At 46.7% G+C, this 22,678-nt stretch overlaps 2 protein-coding genes across 6 annotated transcripts in view; one reads left to right on the top strand and one right to left on the bottom strand.

The window, feature by feature from the left end:
• Positions 1 to 2,640, bottom strand: part of FARSB (phenylalanyl-tRNA synthetase subunit beta) — a 52,838-nt gene extending 50,198 nt beyond the window's left edge. Inside the window, exons 1-3 of one of the 3 annotated variants that reach the window (XR_012160805.2) lie at positions 2,531 to 2,640; positions 1,226 to 1,281; positions 136 to 290 (exon numbers count right to left, since the gene is read on the bottom strand). Coding sequence is in view for 2 of the 3 variants with exons in the window: in XM_073359948.2 (XP_073216049.1) it covers positions 136 to 290; positions 1,226 to 1,281; positions 2,531 to 2,621 (302 nt within the window). In the remaining variant the exon portion in view is untranslated. The remainder of the gene's footprint in view (positions 1 to 135; positions 291 to 1,225; positions 1,282 to 2,530) is intronic. The other 2 variants (XM_073359948.2, XM_073359946.2) reach the window with 2 other exon arrangements.
• MOGAT1 (monoacylglycerol O-acyltransferase 1) overlaps positions 2,179 to 22,678 on the top strand; it is a 55,363-nt gene continuing 34,863 nt past the window's right edge. Inside the window, exons 1-2 of one of the 3 annotated variants that reach the window (XM_073359950.2) lie at positions 21,510 to 21,823; positions 21,932 to 22,230. In XM_073359950.2, coding sequence (XP_073216051.1) covers positions 22,137 to 22,230 — 94 coding nt within the window. In that variant the 5' untranslated portion in view covers positions 21,510 to 21,823; positions 21,932 to 22,136. Of the gene's footprint in view, positions 3,047 to 21,509; positions 21,824 to 21,931; positions 22,231 to 22,678 lie in introns of those variants that run through there. The other 2 variants (XM_078854441.1, XM_078854440.1) reach the window with 2 other exon arrangements.

Raw genomic sequence — 22,678 nt, 5'->3', positions numbered from 1 at the left:
TAGAAAACATTTTGGCAATTACAGTGAAGTTATAGATCAGAGATCCCTCACAGGCCAAGCAAATAGCACTTTTATTAATCAGCTGCTTAACGTTAATAAGTAAAGTATAAAAAAAATCTCACAGTGCTACAGTACCTTTCTTTAAAGACCTGAAGCCCTCGGACCAATCCTTCCAGACAAAGAAGATCATATCGGTTAGCAGGAACATCGATTTTATAGAGAATGATATCTGATGCACCCTCCGCCTTTCCATCACCTTGCTCTTTGCTTATTATGTCCTTCTCAGACGTCTACAATTAAATGAAATCACGAAATGAGTCACGAATAATGGAGTAAATGAGCATTGAAGATGCTTAGAAAATAGCATAATTTTAAATTAAAAAAATAAATAGTATTCATTAACAAGTGTGGTTTAAAGGGCATAATGTGGGTTTATACGTGAAATGGGTACTTAAAGCATCAGAAACTGTACTAATTGAAAGTACCTCTCAGATTCAGAAGTCTTAATACAATAACGCAAAGGAATATTTGTTTATTATTGGAACTGAATTATTGGAAACAAAGACTAGCCCAGGCATAAGTGGCTAGACTAGTAGATCCCAGTACACAACTGGACCTAATTATTTCTTCCATTTTGGCTGTAAATCAGTAACCCGTCAGTAATGTCTGAAGTCTATTCTGAAATAAAGCATACAAGAAAAGAACCTTTGAATACATATAAATGATCTAATCAGAAGATCAACTTAATCACTTCAGACTAAACCAGAAATTAAAAAAACATCAACACAGTATTAGATTCAGCAGAACTCTGCAAAAATGTGGGTGCCAGTGCTAGAAAATTCTGATGCAGGATCAAGACCTCAACCACTACTTTTAAGTCACTATATAAAATGCTCAAAACACTAAGTTTATGTGGAAGTTGTACAACCTTGCATAAAAAAAATAAAGCCAAAGTACAGTTTGTAAAGTATTTGCAACACAGAGTCTGTAACTGGGATGCCAACATTGGAAGTTCTTGGCCACTACAGCAGAACAGTAGTGTCTGTGCGTCATATACGCTACTTATGATGTTCACGGAGAAGGCTCTTTTATTGGTGGAGGGCAGCTAAACTGCCAAAGACACAACAGACTGGTTCCCTCTATCAAAACAGAACTGCAATCAATCCCGCACAGCCAAGTGGCTAAAGACAAATGTAAATGTGACAAATGACAACATATTACTTACAATTTCATCAAGCTCCAGACCAAACTCAAAGCAAAGTTCATCAAATTCTTCATCAGCTAAGAAGAAAGAAAAATACTCGGGTTAATTCTGGTTTCTAAAAAACAGATCTCAGACTTCTGAAGACAACTTTCCCTGAATAGAATCCTAAATACTATTTGCAAGGGGAGGGGGGGAAGTCATTGAGAATTTTATCTTTACTTTTATTTTAGTAACAATATCTGCTATACATATTGTAGCTATTGATTTGTGAAATTCATAGCAAAAGATTTAGATCACAATATATCAGAGTTAGTATTGAATACAATTTGTTGTACCATTAGCTTTTTTCAGATTAGTCTCCACACAGTATAACAGAGCAGGAACACATCACATCAGCAAAAGAACAGACAAGCCTATGAGAAGCAGTGCACTATTAACCATTACCTTCTCAGTCAGCTGGGTATAAATTAGATGCATAACTCACCCTATGACTTATGGGGAGGTCCAGTCTGCCAGAGAAATTAGGAAAAAGGAAGGGCTGCGGGAAAAGGTAATTTGCCTAAACTATCTTACCTATCAGGCCTACCTATCTTCCCTAATTTTTTAAAAATGTATTTCTGAATCCATGAACTATTACAATGAAAAACAGAATCCAGAACTCAGGGTTCAGAAGCCAAGCAAATTAAAAACTGCTTTCCCCAATACGCTGTTTTACAATTAGATTGTAATTTTAAATGTATACCTATATTTTATCAGTAAGCGAGACTCAAATAACATGTATGTGCACACAGAACCTGAAAAATCCACCAAGCCACGGTAAGCAAGAAGCTTCCCCAAGCAAACGCTAGGAACCTCTGAAGAAACCAAGCTTTAATTAAAAGCGTTTTTAGCCCTTATGGCTGTGCAAACACACCGCCTCCTGGGGAATTAAGTGTAAGTTATTGCAGTGACGTCTAAGCCTACATACAGCCAACGCCACACGGCACAGACGGCTCCTTTCCCCCAATGACAGCGGCCCAGAGTCTTGCCAGTTTCACGGCTGGCCGCTATTACAGCCAGGACACTCAGATCGGATCGGCAGCATCGTGCTGCTAACTGGGAAAGCCCCGAGCAAAGGCAGGCACAGGCACCGGAGCTAGCCGTCGGTGGGGAGCAGCCCCCAGAAACAGAAGCAGGAAGAGGCGGGAAGGCAACTAAGTGCCCCGGTGGCAGTGACCTGAGAGCTGGTGACAGGCCAGAGCAACAGAGAGCCCCCCTCGCCCGCCAAGCCCCACCCGCTCCTGCCCAGCCCCCGCTCCGGCACCGCGGCTCGCCGCCCGCACTCACTATAGCGCCTGCCCAGCGCCTGGAAGAGCAGCTCCCGCTTCACACTGACCGTCGGCATGTCACACACCTGCACTACAGCCGCACTGCGCATGCGCCGCCCGCAGGAAGGCCCCGGCTCCGCCACACTCACCAGGCCTTGGGACTGCCCAACAGCACCGCCTGATTTTCCGAGTCTCCTTCTGCTCCTGTACCAGGGCGGCTGCTCTCCCCATCTCACGCCGCCCCGGTGGCCGGCTGGCACACGCGCTCCCCGTGCGGCACCCGCGGCGTGCGAGCGGAACGAAAGGAAGGATGTGTCTGGTGTGATCAGGCAGAGCCAGGACAGCTGCGCACCTAGGACGATACGTCAGCGGGTCGGTTTGGCCGAGCCGGCTCCCGACGGTGAACAGACAGCGCGTGGGGCTGGGTTAGGGGCTACCGGCCCCCAGTGCAGGGCCTGGCCCTCTCCCTGGCCGTCCCGCGCTCCTTACTCAGCGGCTCCCACCCAGGGCCCTGTGCTGAGCGGTGCGGCTTTGGGTAGGTCGGAACGTGACACTTCCACCCCAAATGGTGGCGTGGGGGGCGTTCCCCCCGGGCTGGTCAGCGCCCCGGTGCGGGGGGGCTGCGGCACTGACAGAGCACCGCAGCCCCCTGGGAATGGCACCGGGCCGCCCTTCCCAGCCGTGATTGTGCCGCTGGTGGGCCCGGTCTTGCAGTCCCTGCGCCTGCGTAAAGCTCTCCGTGACTGTGCTGGGCGCTAAGGATTTCTTTTCTGTGGGGGGACTAAAGGCTTGTACCGGGTTGTTTCAAAGCGGGGCTCACCCAGTCAGAGTCAAAAGGCTGAGTTTCCAGGCCTGTAGGCTGTGCCTTGGACAAATATAACCCCCAAATCAGTGTGAAATTTAGCTGTTTAACTAACAAACACCTGCTTTTCAGCAGGCCGCTTATAATGAAGGGTGTTATAGCTATAGTGCTAGCCTGCAACCCTGGGACTTTCTAAGTAGTGATAAAGGGGGATTGTTGAGGTAACAGCAAAGTGCAGTTTCCAGGATCTTTAGCTGGACATTTAAAGTGAGAAATAGTGGAAAACAAGATGCACTTGAGGAAGGTTGTTTGCTTGAAGCTCTGCAGGTTTTGTGTCAGATTTGCATTTGGAGAGCTAAAGCTGCTTCTCCATTACCCCTGCACATTCTGTAGCAAACTGAACATAAAATGTTACCGAACTGATTAGATAGTGTTCATGCCCATTTTGCACTCTGCAGTGGTGTAAATGAGCGCACAAAGAGTGGGGCAACAGAAAATCAGGCCCCAGGAACTGAGAGACTTCTTTCTGGAAGGAGTGCAGTTGTGAGACCTGACTCTCTCCTCTCACACTAGTATAAATTGAGAATAACTCCAGTGAAATCAATAGGCCTGATGCTCTTCTAAGTTAAACTGGTGTAAATAAAGAGTAATTTTATTGAAGTCAAAGCTATGCTGATGTAATACAGGTGTAAATAAGAGCAGGAGACCCCTAGTGTTCATGAGTCCTGCAGAGAACTCTTAAGACGGTATATTTTCCTGGATATTGGTATTTTAATTGCCAGTCTGTGAATCTTTCCATTGATCTGAATGGCCATTGAAATGAGCATAATAAATCCAAGAAGGAAGGTTAGTGAGACATGTGAGGACTAGTTACTACAGGTTAGACTAGGTCTCAACACAGGTAATAAAAGTTGTCATTATTACAAGTATAGAAGAAGTGAGTCTAGTTGTCTTATCAGATAGGCAGTACTAAGACAAAAATTGAATTTTCATATATTTCATATTAGTATTTTCTTGTGCATACTGCCCCTTTGTGACACTCTGTACCTTGGGGGAGTGCCCCGTAACCCCCATATTTATCATTTATATATAATTGTGATATTTCATATAAAGCATGCCATGTGAGGTATCAGAGGAAAGGTTATGATCTGCAGAAAGCCATTGTTCTATCTAAATATGTATATCATTGGTACATAGGAAGTTATGAGATTGTGTTGTATGGTTGTCACTAAAATATGCTGTGCGGATTTGCCCAGATATTAGATCCCCAGAGATTACAACAAGGGAGCTAACCAATGCCTGGGCAGGTGTCGAACAACTATCAACAGCCATTGTCCAACAGGGAGGTACAATGAAATCACTCACTTGCACAAGATGACGCCAGGGGAGTTGCTCTACCTTGCCTGGTGACTCAGCAGCGCCCACCAGACATGCCTGGACTTATGTTCTCCAAGCATATGGAACAAGGGCATAAAACCGAACACAGTGTGGCCCCATGCTTGGCCTTTTCTCCTCCCCACACCTACACTGCAAGTGACAAGATTGCTCAGAAGACTAAAGACACCAGCAGAGGAGACTGGCCCAGGTTTCAAGGGTGAAACCTGTGCCTTATGAAATGTAACATCCAGTGGAGTGAGAGAACTGCTTGATCTAAATACTGCCTAGTGTCTTACAGGTTTAGGATTTAGATTGTGTGCTGATTTTGTTTTCTTTGGTAACGAATTCTGACTTTTTGCCTGCCACTTAGATTTTAAGCGATTATATCTTTTGTAATCAATAAACTTGTTTTACTGTTTATCTTTACCAGTGAGTTTGCCTGAAGTGTTTGTGACCTGAGCAGATTTACCAAAGGTTGGTGCATGTCCACTTTCCATTGATGAAGTGGCAAACCAATTAATAAACTTGTTTTGCTCGAGATGGTATATTCTTAGGGTGTAAGGCTGGGACCTGGGGGGATGTGGCTGGCGCCTTTCTCTGTATGATTCATGAGTGGCTCTGGGAGCATTCATGCAATCTAGCTGGGTGTGGGTGTGGGGCTCCACATGCTGTTGTGCTGAGTGATGACAGCACCTGGAGGGGTTTGCTGTTTGCCACCAATAAGGCATTGTGAGAACAGTGAGTAAATAGGGTAGAGTGTGCCCACAGTCCCAGATTTCATCTGAGGATCCTGTCACCCTTGTTTTATTACCTGGTAATTCCTGGTTTGTTGCTTTGTTTTTATTTCTCTTCCACTTTTCCTTAAACTTCATTTTTAGTGCATATATCAATTAATTAACCTACTGTTTTATCCTACATTTATGTTCTGCTACATTTAGTGTGTATAAGAATATATACAAATTGAATAAAAAGCCTAACATGTAACCACCCTTTTAAACACTATTCAGTTATATCAGAGAAGTGACTAAAGCATTTCCATTCTGTCCTAAAGATCTAAGAGTGCCTGATGTCACCCTCAACTATTACAAAAACTGTCTTCAGCATTGTTTTGTAAAGAATGGATTATGCTATCATGGAGATATCTGTGACACTCCTTATAATTGTTTTCTAAGAGGTTTTTTTTATTTTCAGATTTCAAGGTGTTTCACACATGTTGGTGTTCATTCTTTTCTTTATCCTCCCACATCCTCGGGTGCATAAAGTGTCCACCAGTTTCCACCATTTATTTTGGTCTTATGCTGGTCTTTTCAGGCTTCTGAGTTTCATGTTGATGGATTTGGCTTCCTTCTCTATTGTTCTACATAATGTTTTTCTAGGTTGCCCTCTTTTTCCTCTTTCCAGGTGATGCCCATATCATAGGTGCCGACTCCGTGGATACTCCAGGGCTGGAGCACCCACAGAAAAAAATTAGTGGGTGCTTAGCACCCACTGGCAGCCAGCATCCCTCCTCCCCCCACCCCCGCCAGCGCCTCCCGTCCACCAGCAGCTCCACCAATCAACTCCTCCCCCTCCCTCCAGTGCCTCCCGCCCGCCATGATTAGTTCTGTGGTGTGCAGGAGGGGCTGGGGGGGGGGAGGGGAGGGAGGAGCAGGGATGGACCGTGCTAGGGGGTGGGGGTGGGGGCATAGGCTTGGGAGAAGGAGTTGGGTGGGGGCGGGTCCTGGGGCAGAGCAGGGAGTTGAGCACCCTGGGGCCTGGAGAAGCCGGTGCCTGTGACCCATATTATCACTTGCTGTGGAACTTATGTTGGGGCATCCTTAAAGCATGTCCTAAATATGTCCATTGGCATTGTTTGACAATACAGTATTTGATGCTGTAGATTGGTTTGTTCTACTTAGAATTTCTGATGTTGCAAGAAACTCTTTCCAATGGACTTTGAAGATCTTCCGCAGGCATTTATTTTGGAATTAATTGATCTTATCAATTTTTGTTGTAGATTTCTATGACCTTGCTCCATAGAGGAGGACAGACATGATGCAGGTGTTAAAAATGTATTTTTGTGTCAATGTCAATAATACTACTTTTCCAAATCTTTTCACTTTGCTGCTTTTGATATTTGTTGTTTGACATCTAACATGGTGTCACCATCATTGCACGTAGCACTCCTTATATGGGTAAAATGACTTGTAATATTTCTTCATCTACTCTAACGGTTACTTTTGCAACACTGATAGCCTTATATTTTATCTTCCCCTTGTTGATGAACAGACCAATTTGTTTTGTTGTACCTGCCAAAAACTGAGTCTCTTTTTCCATTAAGTGACATGTTGAACTAAGCAGAACAATGTCATCAGCAAAAATGCGGTCCTCCAGTTGTGGTTTATCATTTATCCATAAAAGTGATATGCTATTATGGGTCCTTTATAAAAGCAATAGCTCTGTATAGAGGAGACCATAACAGCAATGTCTCTTCCACATAAGAAGTCAAAGTCTGTCTTGCACAGAAATAATCCCCTCTCTTTCTTTGGGAATATATAGCAAGGCAAACTAGTTCTCTTCCTGTCTTGTAGCTAGCTGGAAGTCCAAATAACTATGCTGCTTCATTTAAAAATGCATTTTATTTTTATTGCAAAAACATTTTACCCTATTTGTTTAAACAAGAATTAATTATAGCAGTTGACACTAGTTTTAATAATATAACGTATGGAATTGATTTAAATTAAGATCAAAGTAGCCTTCACAAGGTTTGATTTCAAAAAGAAAACAAAACAAAAAAACACTTTAATGAAAATAAAATCAGTGGACTCCCTTAGAAAAGGATAGACAACTCATTTTTCTCTTTTTTTTATCAGTAGCAGCAGAATCTTGATCATTTACATTAATGACCCAGCGGCCCATTTCTGATAAACTTTCCAAATTAGCAAACAAGCGCAACTTTAAGAAAAATCAAGGATATTGCATTTTTATTCAGTTATGCTGATGTGTATTTTAGTTTTAATTATTTATATTTCAGCATGTTACTAAATGTTGTCATGTTTAAAAAAAAATAATAATGAGATCTTAGTAATGTGAGGCCTCGCTGAATCTCTCTGTTGTTAAATCTGTTGTTGAAAAGGGAGATGAGGTGCCAAATCCTCGCTGATATCAACTCACAAGATTGGGCCCTTTTTTGTAAAAATTATCCAGAAGCCCTATGCCTGCTCCTACACGTTCTTCGTGCACGGAACTATCATTGAAGTCGTGATTAATGTTTTAAACTGGTTTATGGAAATATAAATGTAATTGAGTTGGGAAACCCAAGACCAAGCAAGTAGCGTAACAGGTTTTCCAAAGGAGGTAACTTATTCACATGCACTCTAGGAGCATGTTCCTGCATGGTACTAAGCACCTCCTAAGAGGCCCTGAATGCTCTCAATTCCCATTAACAACAATTAAAGTCATTCTGAGCCTTGTGGGATCAGGTGCATTCAAAGCAAGGGTTGGCTAGTATTTGAAAATCATAGCCTATACCCCATTTGGCTGTGCCAGGGGATTGGTGATGATGACTCAGAAGTTCCTTGCAACTCTATAATTTCTTACTCAAATTGGACTTTCATGAGTTTTCCCACAGAAAATTCTTACAAAATCTGAGCTAAATAATGAGCTATATAATGATAGTCCTATGCAAATGTGACTCAGATTTTTTGGTTTTTATTTCTGTTTTGGGTTGGGGAAATTTTACAGGACAGTGAGTCCTCTTGTACCTAATACATAATCTTGGCAGAACTAATTTTTTAATTTTTATAGTTTTGACAGTTAAGCATTTTGTAGATTTTATTGCTTCAATTTTTCACAGTTGTGGGAAATTATGGGATGGATTCAGACAACAGGATGGGTTAGACAATAATTACTGTCAGTAGACATTAATTTTAAAAAGTTAAACTTTATAACAGGTAAAACATATTGTCAAAATATACAAAATAAATAAAGTTCTCAAGCGGTATTTTTCTTACTTTGCCCATTTGTAAACTTCTCTTACGTTAAGTAGAAATAGTTTTTTGTTGGCTTGTTCATATATGGTGAAATCAATTTGTATCAATATTTGCCAATTAAAAACCTAACCTTTCCAACCTTGCTTATGTAGTTCCAGCCAGCTGACCTTGCATATTAATTTATTGCCATGACATTGTTCAGAACAGTAGACAGGTAGATGTGGGGTTGAGGGTACAAAGTTGATGAGGGGATGCATAATTAATAGCCGCACTGAGGAGCAGATAGATGGGGAGCTGGTGGCATAAAAAATTAGAGTTTTTGGTTTGGCAAACAAGCTTGAAGTTCTGCACTATCAGGCAGCCAGTGAAAGCTCTTGCAGTGGGGACCAAAATCACTTGATAAGGACATGTCCACACAGTGAGTAACTGTGTGGCAAGTCATAGTGTGAATCTGCAGCTTACCAGCTGAAAGTCCAAAAGTGCAGCAAGCAGCACACAAAGTCGTAATCCAGGTCTTTCGCTGCACTGTAACAGTTAAACCAGCCCTTGGAGAGCGCAGTAGGGAAAGCGCTGCAGTCTGTCCACACTGACAGCTGCAAGCACACTGGTGTGGCCACATTTGCAGCACTTGCAGCAGCATTGGGAGCGGTGCATTATGGGCAGCTATCCCACAGAGCACCTCTTCCCATTCTGGCTCTGTAGCTTGTGGGAAGGGTGCTGGCGGGGCATTCTGGGTCCTGTCCCAATGCCCCGTGATGCATTGGTTCGCATCCCAGCAATCCCTGTGCTTCTGTCCACATTTGGTGCTATTTTTCAATGTTTTTGTATTGCGCGCTCTGTCTTCTCTTTTGGTCAGCGGGAATGGAGCCCAAACTGCTGAGGAGTATGCTGATGAGTCTCGCCAGCACGTCACATTTGGCAGTCGAGTTATTCCTTATGATCCAAAGTGACAGCGAGGGCTCCGACTATGATATCGACTTGAGTAAGGCATCTGACACGAGTTTGTTTGTGGCATTCATGGACATGCTCACCACCGTGGAACGCTGCTTTTGGACTCGGGAAACAAGTACTGAGTGGTGGGATCGCATTGTCATACAAGTCTGGGATGATGAGCAGTGGCTGCAGAACTTTTGGATGAGAAAAGCCACTTCTTCGAGTGATTGCTCATGTGTATTCCACAATAGGTGTGTGTGCTCGCCACGTGCACCGGTGCCGAAAGTTTTTCCCCTAGCAGTACCCGTAGGGGGAACACCCCAGTGACCCCTGGAGTGACACCTCTATGGCATGGTATAAAGGGAGCTGCGTGCTCCCCCTCACCCTCAGTTCCTTCTTGCCACCAGTGAAGGTGCATCGGAATTGCTCTGCTCCAGCTTTTCTGTAGCTTGTCCCCAGAACTTTTTGTTCATTCAGTGCTAGTACCTGTAGTTAGTTAGCTGTTACAGTTAGTTCATTTAGTTAGAGTGCCCGGGCTGGGGCATGCCTTGTGCCCCCAGTTTTAAGGCGTGCGACACTTACAGGCAATCTGTGCCAAGGAGTGATCCGCATGCAGAATGTTTACTCTGTTTGGTTGAGTCCCATATCAGTGATCGTTGCAAGATTTGCAAGCTGTTTAAACCTTGGATTAAGAGCAAAAGAGACATTAGGCTCCAGGCCATTCTCATGGAGTTGGCGCTGACCCTGGCTCGGGCGCGCTGCTCTGAGTCGGCACCAGGCACTGGGGCATCAGTGTGCGGTGACCTCCCGGTGCCTTCGACTAGTTGGCACTGCTCCCCATCTACGGGGCATAAGAAGGCTAAGAAAGTGCCTTCTTTGCAGCGGCACTGAGGTAAACCGGGGCAGAGACTAGACCCATGTCGGGCAGTCCTCGATCCCCTCCAGCCTCTAGGCCTCTGACTCACGTTGAGCGGAGTAGCCCAGCTGCGTCAGATTGGGCCTCCCCGGATGTCCGGATGCCTTCCACGCCGGAGACTCTGCAGGTGGCCAGAGACGTCATGACCATGTCGGTACCAGGAGCGCCGCCGGTGTCGGCCCCCAGCTCCAGAGGCAAGCCACTGCTGGGTTCTCCACAGTGGTCTCTGGCGCGGCACCAGTTTTGGTCACGGGAACGTTCCTGATGCCGTTCTCCACCCAGCGAGTGTTCAGGGCACAGCCCATGTGGATCGCCCTCAACTCCCAGCAGACTGTCTGGTTGGGTACCATCCGACCGGGACTCCTGGCACCACTCCACGCCATGGAGCGATTACCGATGAGACCGAGGCAGACGTCGCCAGAGGTCCTCATCTCGCAGGGGATACCGCAGCCAGTTGCAGCACGGACGTCGTTGCCGTTCCCGCTTGGAATCCTGCTCCGAGTCTCCGCCAAGGCACCGTCTCCACAGCCCGGGGCATAGATTGCCAGCACCGCGCCGTCGCCGGTCCACCCGTCCGAGCAGACTGCGGAGCAGCAGTTACAGGTGGTACCGGTCCTCTGCATCGAGATCGTGGTCCCATGGGCGACATCGCTCCCGGCACCACTGTTCCTCCCAGGCCCATGACAGCAGCAGGTCGTTCATCAGCCCGGTCCCCCCGCCCCTCACGGCACAGTGGTGCGGACAAGTTAGCCTTACTGGGACAAGGACCACAGTGGCTCTCCCGAGAAACCTGCGCAAGCGCATTGCCCAAGTTCTGGATGAGACCTTTGAAGAGATCACTGAGGCCAATTACTGCAATGTGAGAGAGCACATCAAGGCTCTATTCCGCATTTAGGCATGCATGCAGCTCTAACCCTCCTCGCCCCAAGAGCCCGCACCAAATAATTTCCTTCCCAAAATGAAAGCCGCTTACCGGGAACCTCCTCTGGTGTTTGTCCTTCCCCAAGCACCGGCCACCGTGACTGGCTACCTTCCTCCTGGCTTGAGAACAGCTCCTGGCTGCATGCATCTAGGGATGCCGGGGTGTTTTCCTCCTCCTCAGCACCCTTGCTCCCGCTTTGCTCCTCTAGGAGAGTGAATTTGTGTGGGGGGGTGGAGGGTGAGAAAACCTGGATTTGTGCTGGAAATGGCCCACCTGATGATCACTTTAGATAAGCTATTACCAGCAGGACAGTGGGGTGGGAGGAGGTATTGGTTCATATTCTCTCTGTATATATAAAGTCTGCTGCAGTTTCCACGATATGCATCTGATGAAGTGAGCTGTAGCTCACGAAAGCTTATGCTCTAATAAATTGGTTAGTCTCTAAGGTGCCACAAGTACTCCTTTTCTTTTTGCGAATACAGACTAACACGGCTGCTACTCTGAAACCTGGGTTCTGAAGTGTCCATGGTGGTACTCGGGGGTGACCCCATCTCCACTCCAAGTATTGCATCCAGCTCTTTGTAGAAATGGCAGGTCACATGGGCAGCACCGGAGTGGCTATTTTCCTCGCAGGCTTCGCGGTAGGCATCCCGCAGCTCCTTCACTTTAACCCTGCACTACAGTGTGTCCCGGTCACGGCCCCTGTCCATCATTGCCCTTGATATCTGCCCGAAGGTATCATAATTCCTACGGCTGGAGCGCAGCTGGGACTGGACAGCTTCCTCCCCCCAAACACTGATGAGGTCCAGCACCTCGCCATTGCTCCATACTGGGGATCACCTGGTGCGTGGAAGCATGGTCACCTGAAAAGATTTGCTGAGAACACTCCACGCCTGGCTGAGCAAACAGGAAGGGGATTTTCAAAATTCCCAGAGAATTTAAAGGGCGGGTCTGACGGTCACCTGAGGGCAGTAGAGTTCAAAGTGATGACCAGAGTAACTAGAACAGGCATTGTGGGACACTTCTAGAGGCCGATCAGAGCGCACTAACAGACCAGAGCATCCACACTGGTGTCGCAGTGCTCCAGCAGGGGCGCACAAAACATTATTCCACTCGCCGAGATGGGGTACCAGGAGTGCGCTAGCCACGGAGTCAGAGCGCTCTATGTGCCTTGCCAGTGTGGAAGTGTCTTAAATTAGGGTGCCCGGGGCTCCTTTAATGCGCTCTAAGTCGCCAGTGTAGCCAAGCTCTTAGTTGTGATAGCTTTCTTGATGAGCAGGAGACAATCTTTCCTGACATGTTCAAAGTTCCAGATTAAACATTTTTTCAGTTATAAAGCAAAAACTTAAATATTACTTTATAGCAGGTGATAAAGATAGAAGCAAGATTAACACGTGCAGCAATTTACAAACATTTCATAAAGCCTACAACACTAACACAATGTTATGAGTTGAATACCCACCTTAGCCATGCTAACACATAGGTGAAACCAGGGCTGGCCTTACTGTGAGGCGAACTAAGGCGGCCACCTCAGGTGCCAAACTATGGGGGGGCACCAGTACGACCCAAAGTGTAGAAAATTGTGTCTGCTGCTGGTGCATATGTATTCTCTCTGCTCTAGATGCACAGAGAGGGTGGAGTGCTGTGCTGGAGCAAGGAGGACACAAGAGACATAACAGGCAGGCAGGAGAAAAGGTGAGTGGGAATAACAGAAAGCAGCAGAAGCTGCAGGGAGAGAGAGGAGGAGGAGCCTCTTATGTACCTCTCTAGAACCCCTAGGAGCCTGGACTGATTAACACCAGCTTTTCACGAAAGCTTCCTGTTTTCTGCTGCTTCCCTGAACCTGCTTGAGGAGAACAGGCAGTCAACTGAAGTAGTAGGAGCCAGTTAGGCCTTTAAGACGCTGATATCTTCCCTCACTCAGGCCCTGCTACCAGCCTGCTTATTTGTCCCCTTCAGCTGAGTGTTGAAAGCCACTATAGCTGGCACAGAACAGCAGTCATCAGTGAAAGAAGAAAACACCCTTCTGGGGCAGCATTCAGAAAAAGAAAGAAAGCAAAGGAAGCTTTTCTGTCTAAGCAGGAAGGAGTGCTCCTGAGATACATAGACACAAATAGAAAAGGAGGACTTGTGGCACCTTAGAGACTAACCAATTTATTTGAGCATAAGCTTTTGTGAGCTACAGCTCACTTCATCGGATGCATTCAGTGGAAAATACAGTGGGGAGATTTATATACATAGAGAACATGAAACAATGGGTGTTACCATACACACTGTAAGGAGAGTGATCACTTAAGGTGAGCTATTACCAGCAGGAGAGCGGCAGGGGAGGAAGAAAACCTTTTGTAGTGATAATCAAGGTGGGCCATTTCCAGCAGTTGACAAGAACCTCTGAGGAACAGTGGGGGGTGGGAAATAAACATGGGGAAATAGTTTTACTTTGTGTAATGACCCATTCCGCTCCCAGTCTCTATTCAAGCCCAAGTTAATTGTATCCAGTTTGCAAATTAATTCAAATTCAGCAGTCTCTCATTGGAGTCTGTTTTTGAAGTTTTTTTGTTGAAGAATTTCCACTTTTAGGTCTGTAATCGAGTGACCAGAGAGATTGAAGTGTTCTCCGACTGGTTTTTGATTGTTATAATTCTTGATGTCTGATTTGTGTCCATTTATTCTTTTACGTAGAGACTATCCAGTTTGACCAATGTACATAGCAGAGGGGTATTGCTGGCACATGATGGCATATATCACATTGGTAAATGTGCAAGTGAACGAGCCTCTGATAGTGTGGCTGATGTGATTAGGACCTATGATGGTGTCCCCTGAATAGATATGTGGACACAGTTGGCAATGGGCTTTGTTGCAAGTGTTATACCAATAAAATAAAAACCAGCAGGATCTTATTAAAGGGAAAAAGGCAAAATACCACATTTATTGTGAATTCAGAAAGAATCATAGTAAGCAGTTAGTTATAGCTATAACATTCCATTCAATCTCATATTTATTCACACATTCATTCATATAAACACACACACACAGGTTCTGCAAGGTTGTTATCATAGTTACCAGCCTTAGAGTTGCTCATGCCAAGCCACTGGCCAGGTGACCTGGACATGAGGAGGGAGCAGGGCCTTGTCAGATGCTCATCTGATGCTCCTGGAAGTTGGTTTGCAGAATCAGACCCCAAAGTTCTCACTTTCTAGAGTCTCTTTTTATAGGAATTTCTTCCTATGCCAGTCTATGGGAATTGCTTCATCATGCTGTTGCTGAATCAATCAGCAGATAGCACATTCCTGATGGCTCCGTGCTGCTAGATGTTATCTTGTTCTTTGGTTCTCCCATTCTTGAGGCTGTTGGGTGGATTCCAGTCTGCCCTCTGGCGGTCCTCTGGTTATTTCCATTTGACGCCTTCTTCAGCCGATGGACACTGGATTCTTAGGCTGGCACCTCCCTGATCATTCAGTTATTATCCACACCAAGCATCCATCCACATACATCCTCTATCTCTATTTTAATCACAATTGTTAATACAACAAAAGGGCGGGGAGTCTCTGGGTGCTGTTTCTGTTGTTAGAGTATTGCTTTGAGTCTCTCTCTCTGTGAATTGCTTTGAGAACAGACTCTGTCTTAGAATGTACTAACACAATTAGCAGCTTGCAAGTTTCACACATAGAGGGAGAGAAATAGTACCAAAAACCAAGAGACCTCTTAATTCGTAATACCCTGGAATTTAAACTATGGGGAATCAAACTCATTTGTGATTTTAATACAGAACTTCTTTAATATGATCCAACACAAGGATAGGTTCCTGGGTTAGTGGTTCTGTTGCGTGGTGTGTGGTTGCTGGTGAGTATTTGCTTCAGGTTGTGGGGCTGTCTGTAAGAAAGGACTGGCCTGTCTCCCAAGATCTGTGAGAGTGATGGGTCATCCTTCAGGATAGGTTGTAGATCCTTGATGATGCGTTGAAGAGGCTTTAGTTGGGGGCTGAAGGTGATGGCTAGTGCCGTTCTGTTATGTTCTTTGTTGCGCCTGTCCTGTAGTAGGTGACTTCTGGGTACTCTTCTGGTTCTGTCAATCTGTTTCTTCACTTCAGCAGGTGGGTACTGTAGTTGTAAGAATGCTTGATAGAGATCTTGTCGGTGTTTGTCTCTGTCTGAGGGGTTGGAGCAAATGCGGTTGTATCGTAGAGCTTGGCTGTAGACAATGGATCGTGTGGTGTGGTCTGGGTGAAAGCTGGAGGCATGTAGGTAGGAATAGCGGTCAGTAGGTTTCCGGTATAGGGTGGTGTTTATGTGACCATCACTTATTAGCACCATAGTGTCTAGGAAGTGGATCTCTTGTGTGGACTGGTCCAGGCTGAGGTTGATATTGGGATGGAAATTGTTGAAATCATGGTGGAATACCTCAAGGGCTTCTTTTCCATGGGTCCAGATAATGAAGATGTCATCAGTGTAGCACAAGTAGAGTAGGGGCATTAGGGGATGAGAGCTGAGGAAGCGTTGTTCTAAGTCAGCCATAAAAATGTTGGCATACTGTGCGGCCATGCGGGTACCCATAGCAGTGCCACTGATTTGAAGGTATACATTGTCCCCAAATGTGAAGTAGTTATGGGTGAGGACAAAGTCAAAGTTCAGCCATCAGGTTTGCTGTGACATTTTCGGGGACACTGTTCCTGACGGCTTGTAGTCCATCTTTGTGTGGAATGTTGGTGTGGAGGGCTTCTACATCCATAGTGGCCAGGATGGTGTTTTCAGGAAGATCACCGATGGATTGTAGTTTCCTCAGGCTTGAATAGAGACTGGGAGTGGATGGGTCATTACACAAAGTAAAATTATTTCCCCATGTTTATTTCCCACCGCCTATCCCCCACTGTTCCTCAGACGTTCAACTGCTGGAAATGGCCCACCTTCATTATCACTAGAAAAGGTTTTCTTCCCCCCCCCCCGGCTCTCCTGCTGGTAATAGCTCACCTTAAGTGATCACTCTCCTTACAGTGTGTATGGTAACACCCATTGTTTCATGTTCTCTATGTATATAAATCTCCCCACTGTATATTCCACTGAATGCATCCGATGAAGTGAGCTGTAGCTCACGAAAGTTTATGCTCAAATAAATTTGTTAGTCTCTAAGGTGCCACAAGTACTTCTTTTCTTTTTGAGAATATAGACTAACACGGCTGCTACTCTGAAACCTGTTGATAGACCCAAATGTTCACGGTGAGCCTTCCGGCCCCAGTGAGGATGTGAGTGGTGAGGAGATGCCTGATTTTCCAGTTAGTCAGAGTGCAGGTGACCTGGCAGCTATTGCAGCATCCATATCTCCATCTCAAATGGATGTAACCATGCACGTTCCTGAAGAAAAGTGTAGATCAGAGACGAGTGGTGGAGGTGCAAGAAACAGCTGCTGCTGAGTTCAGTTCCTTAAATCTAGATGATCCAGGACTGTGGACCCACTTGAGAAGTAGCCTGAGGGACTTCCTTGTATTGCATGGGCCCGAAAGACAATGAAAATAGAAGTTTCCATCCAACACATTACTGGTGTGAATCCCCAGTGGTGACAAAGTGGAGAGGCCAGGGCTTATGTACTCAAAACCCCAGAATGCTGCATATAGTTTTTGTTGCAGACTCTTCCAGTCTAATGTTCCAGCCACATTGAGTTCTACAGGAACAAAGGTCTGGAAAAATCTGGCTAGAAATCTGGCATGCCATGAGAAGGCAGCAAATCACCAGAGAGCATCCATAGGTGGAAAGAGCTTGAGATGAGATTAAGGTTAAAGGCCACCATAGATGATCAGCATCAAGAGAAGATTGCATCAGAGTCTCTTTACTGGCAAAATGTTCTGAAAAGGCTCACTGCCATTGTGAGAATGCTTGGTACCCAAAACCTAGCACTGCGTGGCACTTCAGATCAGCTGTATGTGCCAAACAATGGAAAGTTCCTTAAAATGGTGGCGCTGATGGCTGAGTTTGATGCTGTACTCCAGGAGCATCTAAGAAGAGTCACCACCCAAGAAATGTACACGCACCACTATCTTGGAAAAACAATTCAAAATGAGATCATACAGTTACTGGCAACAAAAGTCAAACAGATATTACAAGTCAGCAAGATATTACTGTGTTATTCTGGACTGCACACCTGACATCAGTCATACGGAACAAATTACTTTAATGGTGTGTTTTGCAACAACCACAGAACTTAGTGAAAATGTCCCTGCAATGGTGACTCTCAGAGAGCATTTTCTAGAATTTATTGACATTGATGATACTACAGGAGCTGGTATGACAAATGTGCTTCTTAAAAAGCTAGAAGATACAGGAATTGTAATAGCTGACATGAGAGATCAGGGCTACGATAATGATGCCAACATGAGAGGAAAGAACAGAGGAGTGCAGACACGGATCCGAGAGTTAAACCCTTGAGCTTTTTTTGTCCCATGCAGTTCTAATTCATTGAACTTGGTGGTCAGTGATGCAGCATCAGCTTCTAGTGAGGCTGCTGAATTTTTTAATGTAATTGAAAGCATCTATATGTATTTTTCTCTGCATCAACTCATTGATGGCAAATTTTGAAGCAACATCTGGGAACATCCTCTCTGACACTGAAACCACTGAGTGTCACACAATGGGAAAGTTGAGTGGAGGCGATAAAGCCTATCAAACACCAAATTGGGAAGATAGATGATGCCATATGGAGGATAATGCTATGACAGGAACTGTTCGTGGGAGAACTGTGGCAGAGGGAAATGGAATCACCAGAAACATACATAACTTCAGATTTCTGTGTGGCTTAGTGTTGTGGCATGACATGCTGTTTGAAATAAATGTTGTAAGCAAGAGACTCCAAGATGTTGACCTTGATATATCTGGAGCAATGGAATTACTGGACAAAGCAAAGTCATACCTACAGTCTTACCGGTCAGATGAGGGATTTCAAAATGTTCTGAAGAGTGCACAGAAGTTGGCAAAGGAACTTCACAGTGAAGCTATTTTCCCACCCATTCAAGAATACAAGAGTCACTGAAGAAGATGACATTTTGATTACGAGGCACGGGATAATCCCATAAGAGACCCCAAACAACAATTCAAAGTTGAATTCTTTAAGCAGGTGCTAGTTTGTGCAGTACAGTGAGTTGAAGAAAGTTTCATGGAGCTCAAGGAACACAGCAGTATATTTGGGATGTTGTATGATATTCCCTAACTCCTCACTACACCTGAAGAAGACCTACACCAGCAGTGCAGGGCACTAGAGACAGTGCTGACACATGATGACCTGCGCGATATTGATGGGAGTGCTTTAGGTGATGAACTGAAAGCCCTTTCAAGGTACATTTCAGCAGGGTCAACTCCAAAGGCTGTTCTGGAATATATGTGCACCCTCTTTCCAAATGCTTTTGTTGCTCTGCGCACACTTCTAACACTTCCTGTGACAGTTGCCAGTGGAGAACACAGCTTCTCCAAGCTGAAGTTAATAAAAATACATCTGCCCTCCAAAATGACACAGGAGAGGCTGGTGGGCCTTGCAACCATCTCAGTAGAGCAGGGGTTGGCAACCTTTCAGAAGCGGTGTGCTGAGTCTTCATTTATTCACTTTAATTTAAGGTTTTGCGTGCCAGTAATACATTTTAACGTTTTTTAGAGGGTCTCTCTCTATAAGTCTATATATTATATAACTAAACTATTGTCATATGTAAAGTAAACAAGGTTTTCAAAATGTTTAAGAAGCTTCATTTAAAATTCAATTAAAATGCTGATCTTACACCGCTGGCTCGCTGCCAGCCTGGGGTTCCATTCACCGAGGCCGGCAGCAGGCTGAGCGGCATGGCAAGGGGCCAGCAGCCAGAACCCCAGACCGGCAGCGGGCTGAGCGGCTCAGCCTGCTGCTGGTCTGGGGTTCTGGCTGCCGGCTCCTGACAGCCAGGGTCCCGGCTGCCGGCCCCGCTCAGCCCGCTGCCGGTCTGGGATCCCGGCCCTGCCCACATAGAGTGGGTACCTACCTTCTAGCCCATTCTCTTTCTCTCTCTCTGCACTGAGCACAGGGCTGGGGGTGAAGGAGCAGGCTGGGGGTTGGGGTGAAGGGTCTGGCCAGGAGCTAGAATGAGGGAGGGGGCTCAGGGTTGGGGCATGAGGTTTGGGTGTGGAGTGCTTATCTGGGCAAAGGATGCAAGTAGGAATGGGGTGTGTGTTCAGTAGTCTGTTTGGTTCTCACAGTGGGGGTGAGAATGTGGGGGGTGCAAGAGTCAGGACACAGGGTGTGTCGGTGCAGGAGTCAGGGCAGGGGACTGGGGGTGTGTGAGGAGGGTGCAGGAGTCAGGGCATGGGGGGGCTCAGTATGTGTGGGGGGTGCTGGAGTCAAGGCTGGGGTCGTGGGGGGTACAGGGGTCAGGGCAGGGGCTGGGAGTGTGTGAGAAGGGTGCAGGAGTCGGGCAGAGGGCATGTGAGGGGGGTGCTGGAGTCAGGACTGGGGTCATGGGGGGATGCAGGGGTCAGGGCAGGAGGCTGGGGTGTGTGAGGGGATGCAGGGGTGAGGGCAGAGGTCTGGGTGTGTGGGGAGGGTGCAGGGGTCAGGGCCGAGGGCTGGGGGTGTGGGCTTGGGTCGTGGGGGTGCTTTCAGCCCCCTGCCCAGAGTGGCTCATGGCAGGGAGCTGGTGGGGATATGCCCTGTCCCCACCTCTTCTCTGCCTTCTCCCCAGAGCAGCTTCTCCCCCTCCCTGGCAAGGGCTATCAGCTGATCGGTGGCAGGGAGGGAGGGGCAGGAACCCAGTATGGCGGGGGGGAGGGGTGAGTTTCCCTGCTCTGCAGCAGTAGCTGGCAGCACCAAGCTTCTTCACTCTGCCCCGTGGGGGGGGGCAGAGAAGAGCGGGCTAGGGCGGGCAGGATTTTTAATGGCACGCTGCTGCCTGCTGGGATCCCAGCCTGCTTTCGGCAACAGGCGCTGAGCGGGGCTGGCGGCTGGGACCCGGCAGGCAGCAGCGAGCCATTAAAAACCGGCTTGCATGCCTTCTTTGGCACATGTGCCATAGGTTGCCAACCCCTGCAATAGAGCATGAGCTGGCCCAGACTGTGGACTTTCAGGAAGCAGTTCAAATCTTTGCAACCAGGAAGGCACGGAAACCACCACTTTGATTATTCAAACAGATAAAAATGCCAGTGTTTACTATGTAGAAAGTTAAGTGTTACTTAAAATTTTTGAACAAGTCATTTTAAGTTGTTAGCTCTCCTTTACTGGGGTAGGTAGCAGAGCAGTACCACGAGAGGAGTAAAACAGGAAGAAGGCAGAACTGAGACCTTTCAAAGTTTTGGCCCAAGCGAGGGGCATCATTTGAGCTTCACGCCTCAGGTGCCAAAATGTTGTGGGCCGGCCCAGGGTGAAACAGACTGATTCCCAGCAATTAATTTGTCAGTGCTTGGCAGGGGCCTAAAGCCTTGGCAAGAGCTGGCCCCTGGTTTGCCAGTGTCACATAGCCAAGCCCTAAATTAGGAAGAGTTGTTAATGCTGTAACTGACACCCACTCTGGGTTGGACGTGTGTGCATGCACACACACCAGGGCGGGCAGAGGGAGTTATCATAGAATCATAGAATATCAGGATTGGAAGGGACCTCAGGAGGTCATCTAGTCCAACCCCCTGCTCAGTTCAAAAGATTAAAGGCAGACCAAAATTACAGTGTAGTTTAAAACATCATATTTGGGCCAATCTCATAATTTTTTGGAGTTTGACTTGTGATTTTTGAACCTTTTGGGTTGGCAATACTGTTTAGGGACCGTAGACATGTGGAGGCAGCTGCTTAAAGCTAGGGGGAAAATCTAATGCAGGTTTTGGGTGTTTTAAGAGTTCTGTGTAGGCTGAATGCATCCGATGAAGTGAGCTGTAGCTCACGAAAGCTTACGCTCAAATAAATTTGGTTAGTCTTTAAGGTGCCACAAGTCCTCCTTTTCTTTTTACTCTGCTCGTAGTTGTTGGACCCACGCCCCTAATGCGAGGCACCTTTTGCACAGTCCAATGGTGCAGGGTGGAGCTTCACGTAGAAGGGATCAGCTGATGGTTCCTATTTGTACCGACAAGCCAGATCTTATTACAACCACCTCTTCTCGGATCTCCCCTTGTCACTGGCCGGCCGCTGTCCCTCCCCGCTGGGATCGTCTCCTGGCCTGCAATGCTCCCTGGCTGCCCTGCGGTCAGGGTTCCCCCGGCCCTCACCTCGCTGACTTGCAGTCTCTCCACGGCTGGAGCAGGCGGCCCCCTCCCAGAGCTGCAGCCTATCGCGTCCCAGCAAAGTGGTTCCTGCTCTGCGGGCAGCCCTCCTGGCCCGGGACTGCCCCTCTCCACCTTCGCTGCCCTCCCGGGCGCGGGCCCTGCCTCTGGCGGGAGGAGCCGAGGGCAGCGAGTTCCCTTAAGGTAAGTGCATGCGGGCTGTGGTCTGACTCTGCCACTCTTGCGCCGCTTGGCTGACTCGCATGCAAGCCCCGAGGCTTTGGCTGCGCTCAGTGATCGTTTCACCCTAAGGCAGCAGGCTGCCCCGGCGCCGGGAACCTTCACCCTCTGAACTTCAAGTTGCTGGGAGCGATGGCCAGCCGGAGCACTGGGGACCTGATTTAATCCTGGCGGGATCAGAGCTGGGAGTCGGTTGTTTGCATTCCTCTTTTTGCTGCTATCCGCCTCTCCGAGGAAGAGCGAAGGTTGTAACTCTGCAGGACAGGACAGACACAGCATGAAGGTCGAGTTTGCTCCCATCAACATTCCCCTGGCCAGGAGAATTCAGACAGTTGCAGTCATTCAGTGGCTCTTCTCCTTCCTCTTACAAGGTAACAGCCTTTTTCCTGCTTACATCTTGGAGGAAAAATCATTAATCTTTATTATTTAAAAAAAAGCAACAGGCAGGATTGCTCCAAACTGAGTCGCCACGTGGAGACTAAGCCTGGCTTACTGAATATGTAGTAAACGTTGGTGAATTCCCACGGTGCTTTCTTACTATATTATTTTTAGACAGGGCATTTCAGAGTGGAAGGAGTAAGGAGATCACTTCTAGTTTTGTTGGCTCTGTGTTGTCTGAAAAGCTGTTGCTGTTTTTCTTCTAAATTACTTGTTTTTGTTATGCATGGATATATTTTTTAAAAGCAGCTACAAATGAATTTCACAATGAGCGTATCTTCCCATTAAAACAAATCCCCCACTCTGAGCTAGATTTATGTTGAGTAATATCCTACCCCCACAACAAAAAAGAATTCAGAATGTCTGATGTAAAGATTTGTA

This window comes from Lepidochelys kempii, chromosome 9 (genome assembly GCF_965140285.1).
Source record: "Lepidochelys kempii isolate rLepKem1 chromosome 9, rLepKem1.hap1, whole genome shotgun sequence".
Lineage (NCBI taxonomy): Eukaryota > Metazoa > Chordata > Testudines > Cheloniidae > Lepidochelys > Lepidochelys kempii.
The sequence above is the reverse complement of the archived record's forward strand: the minus strand, read 5'-3'. Positions and strand labels throughout refer to the sequence as shown.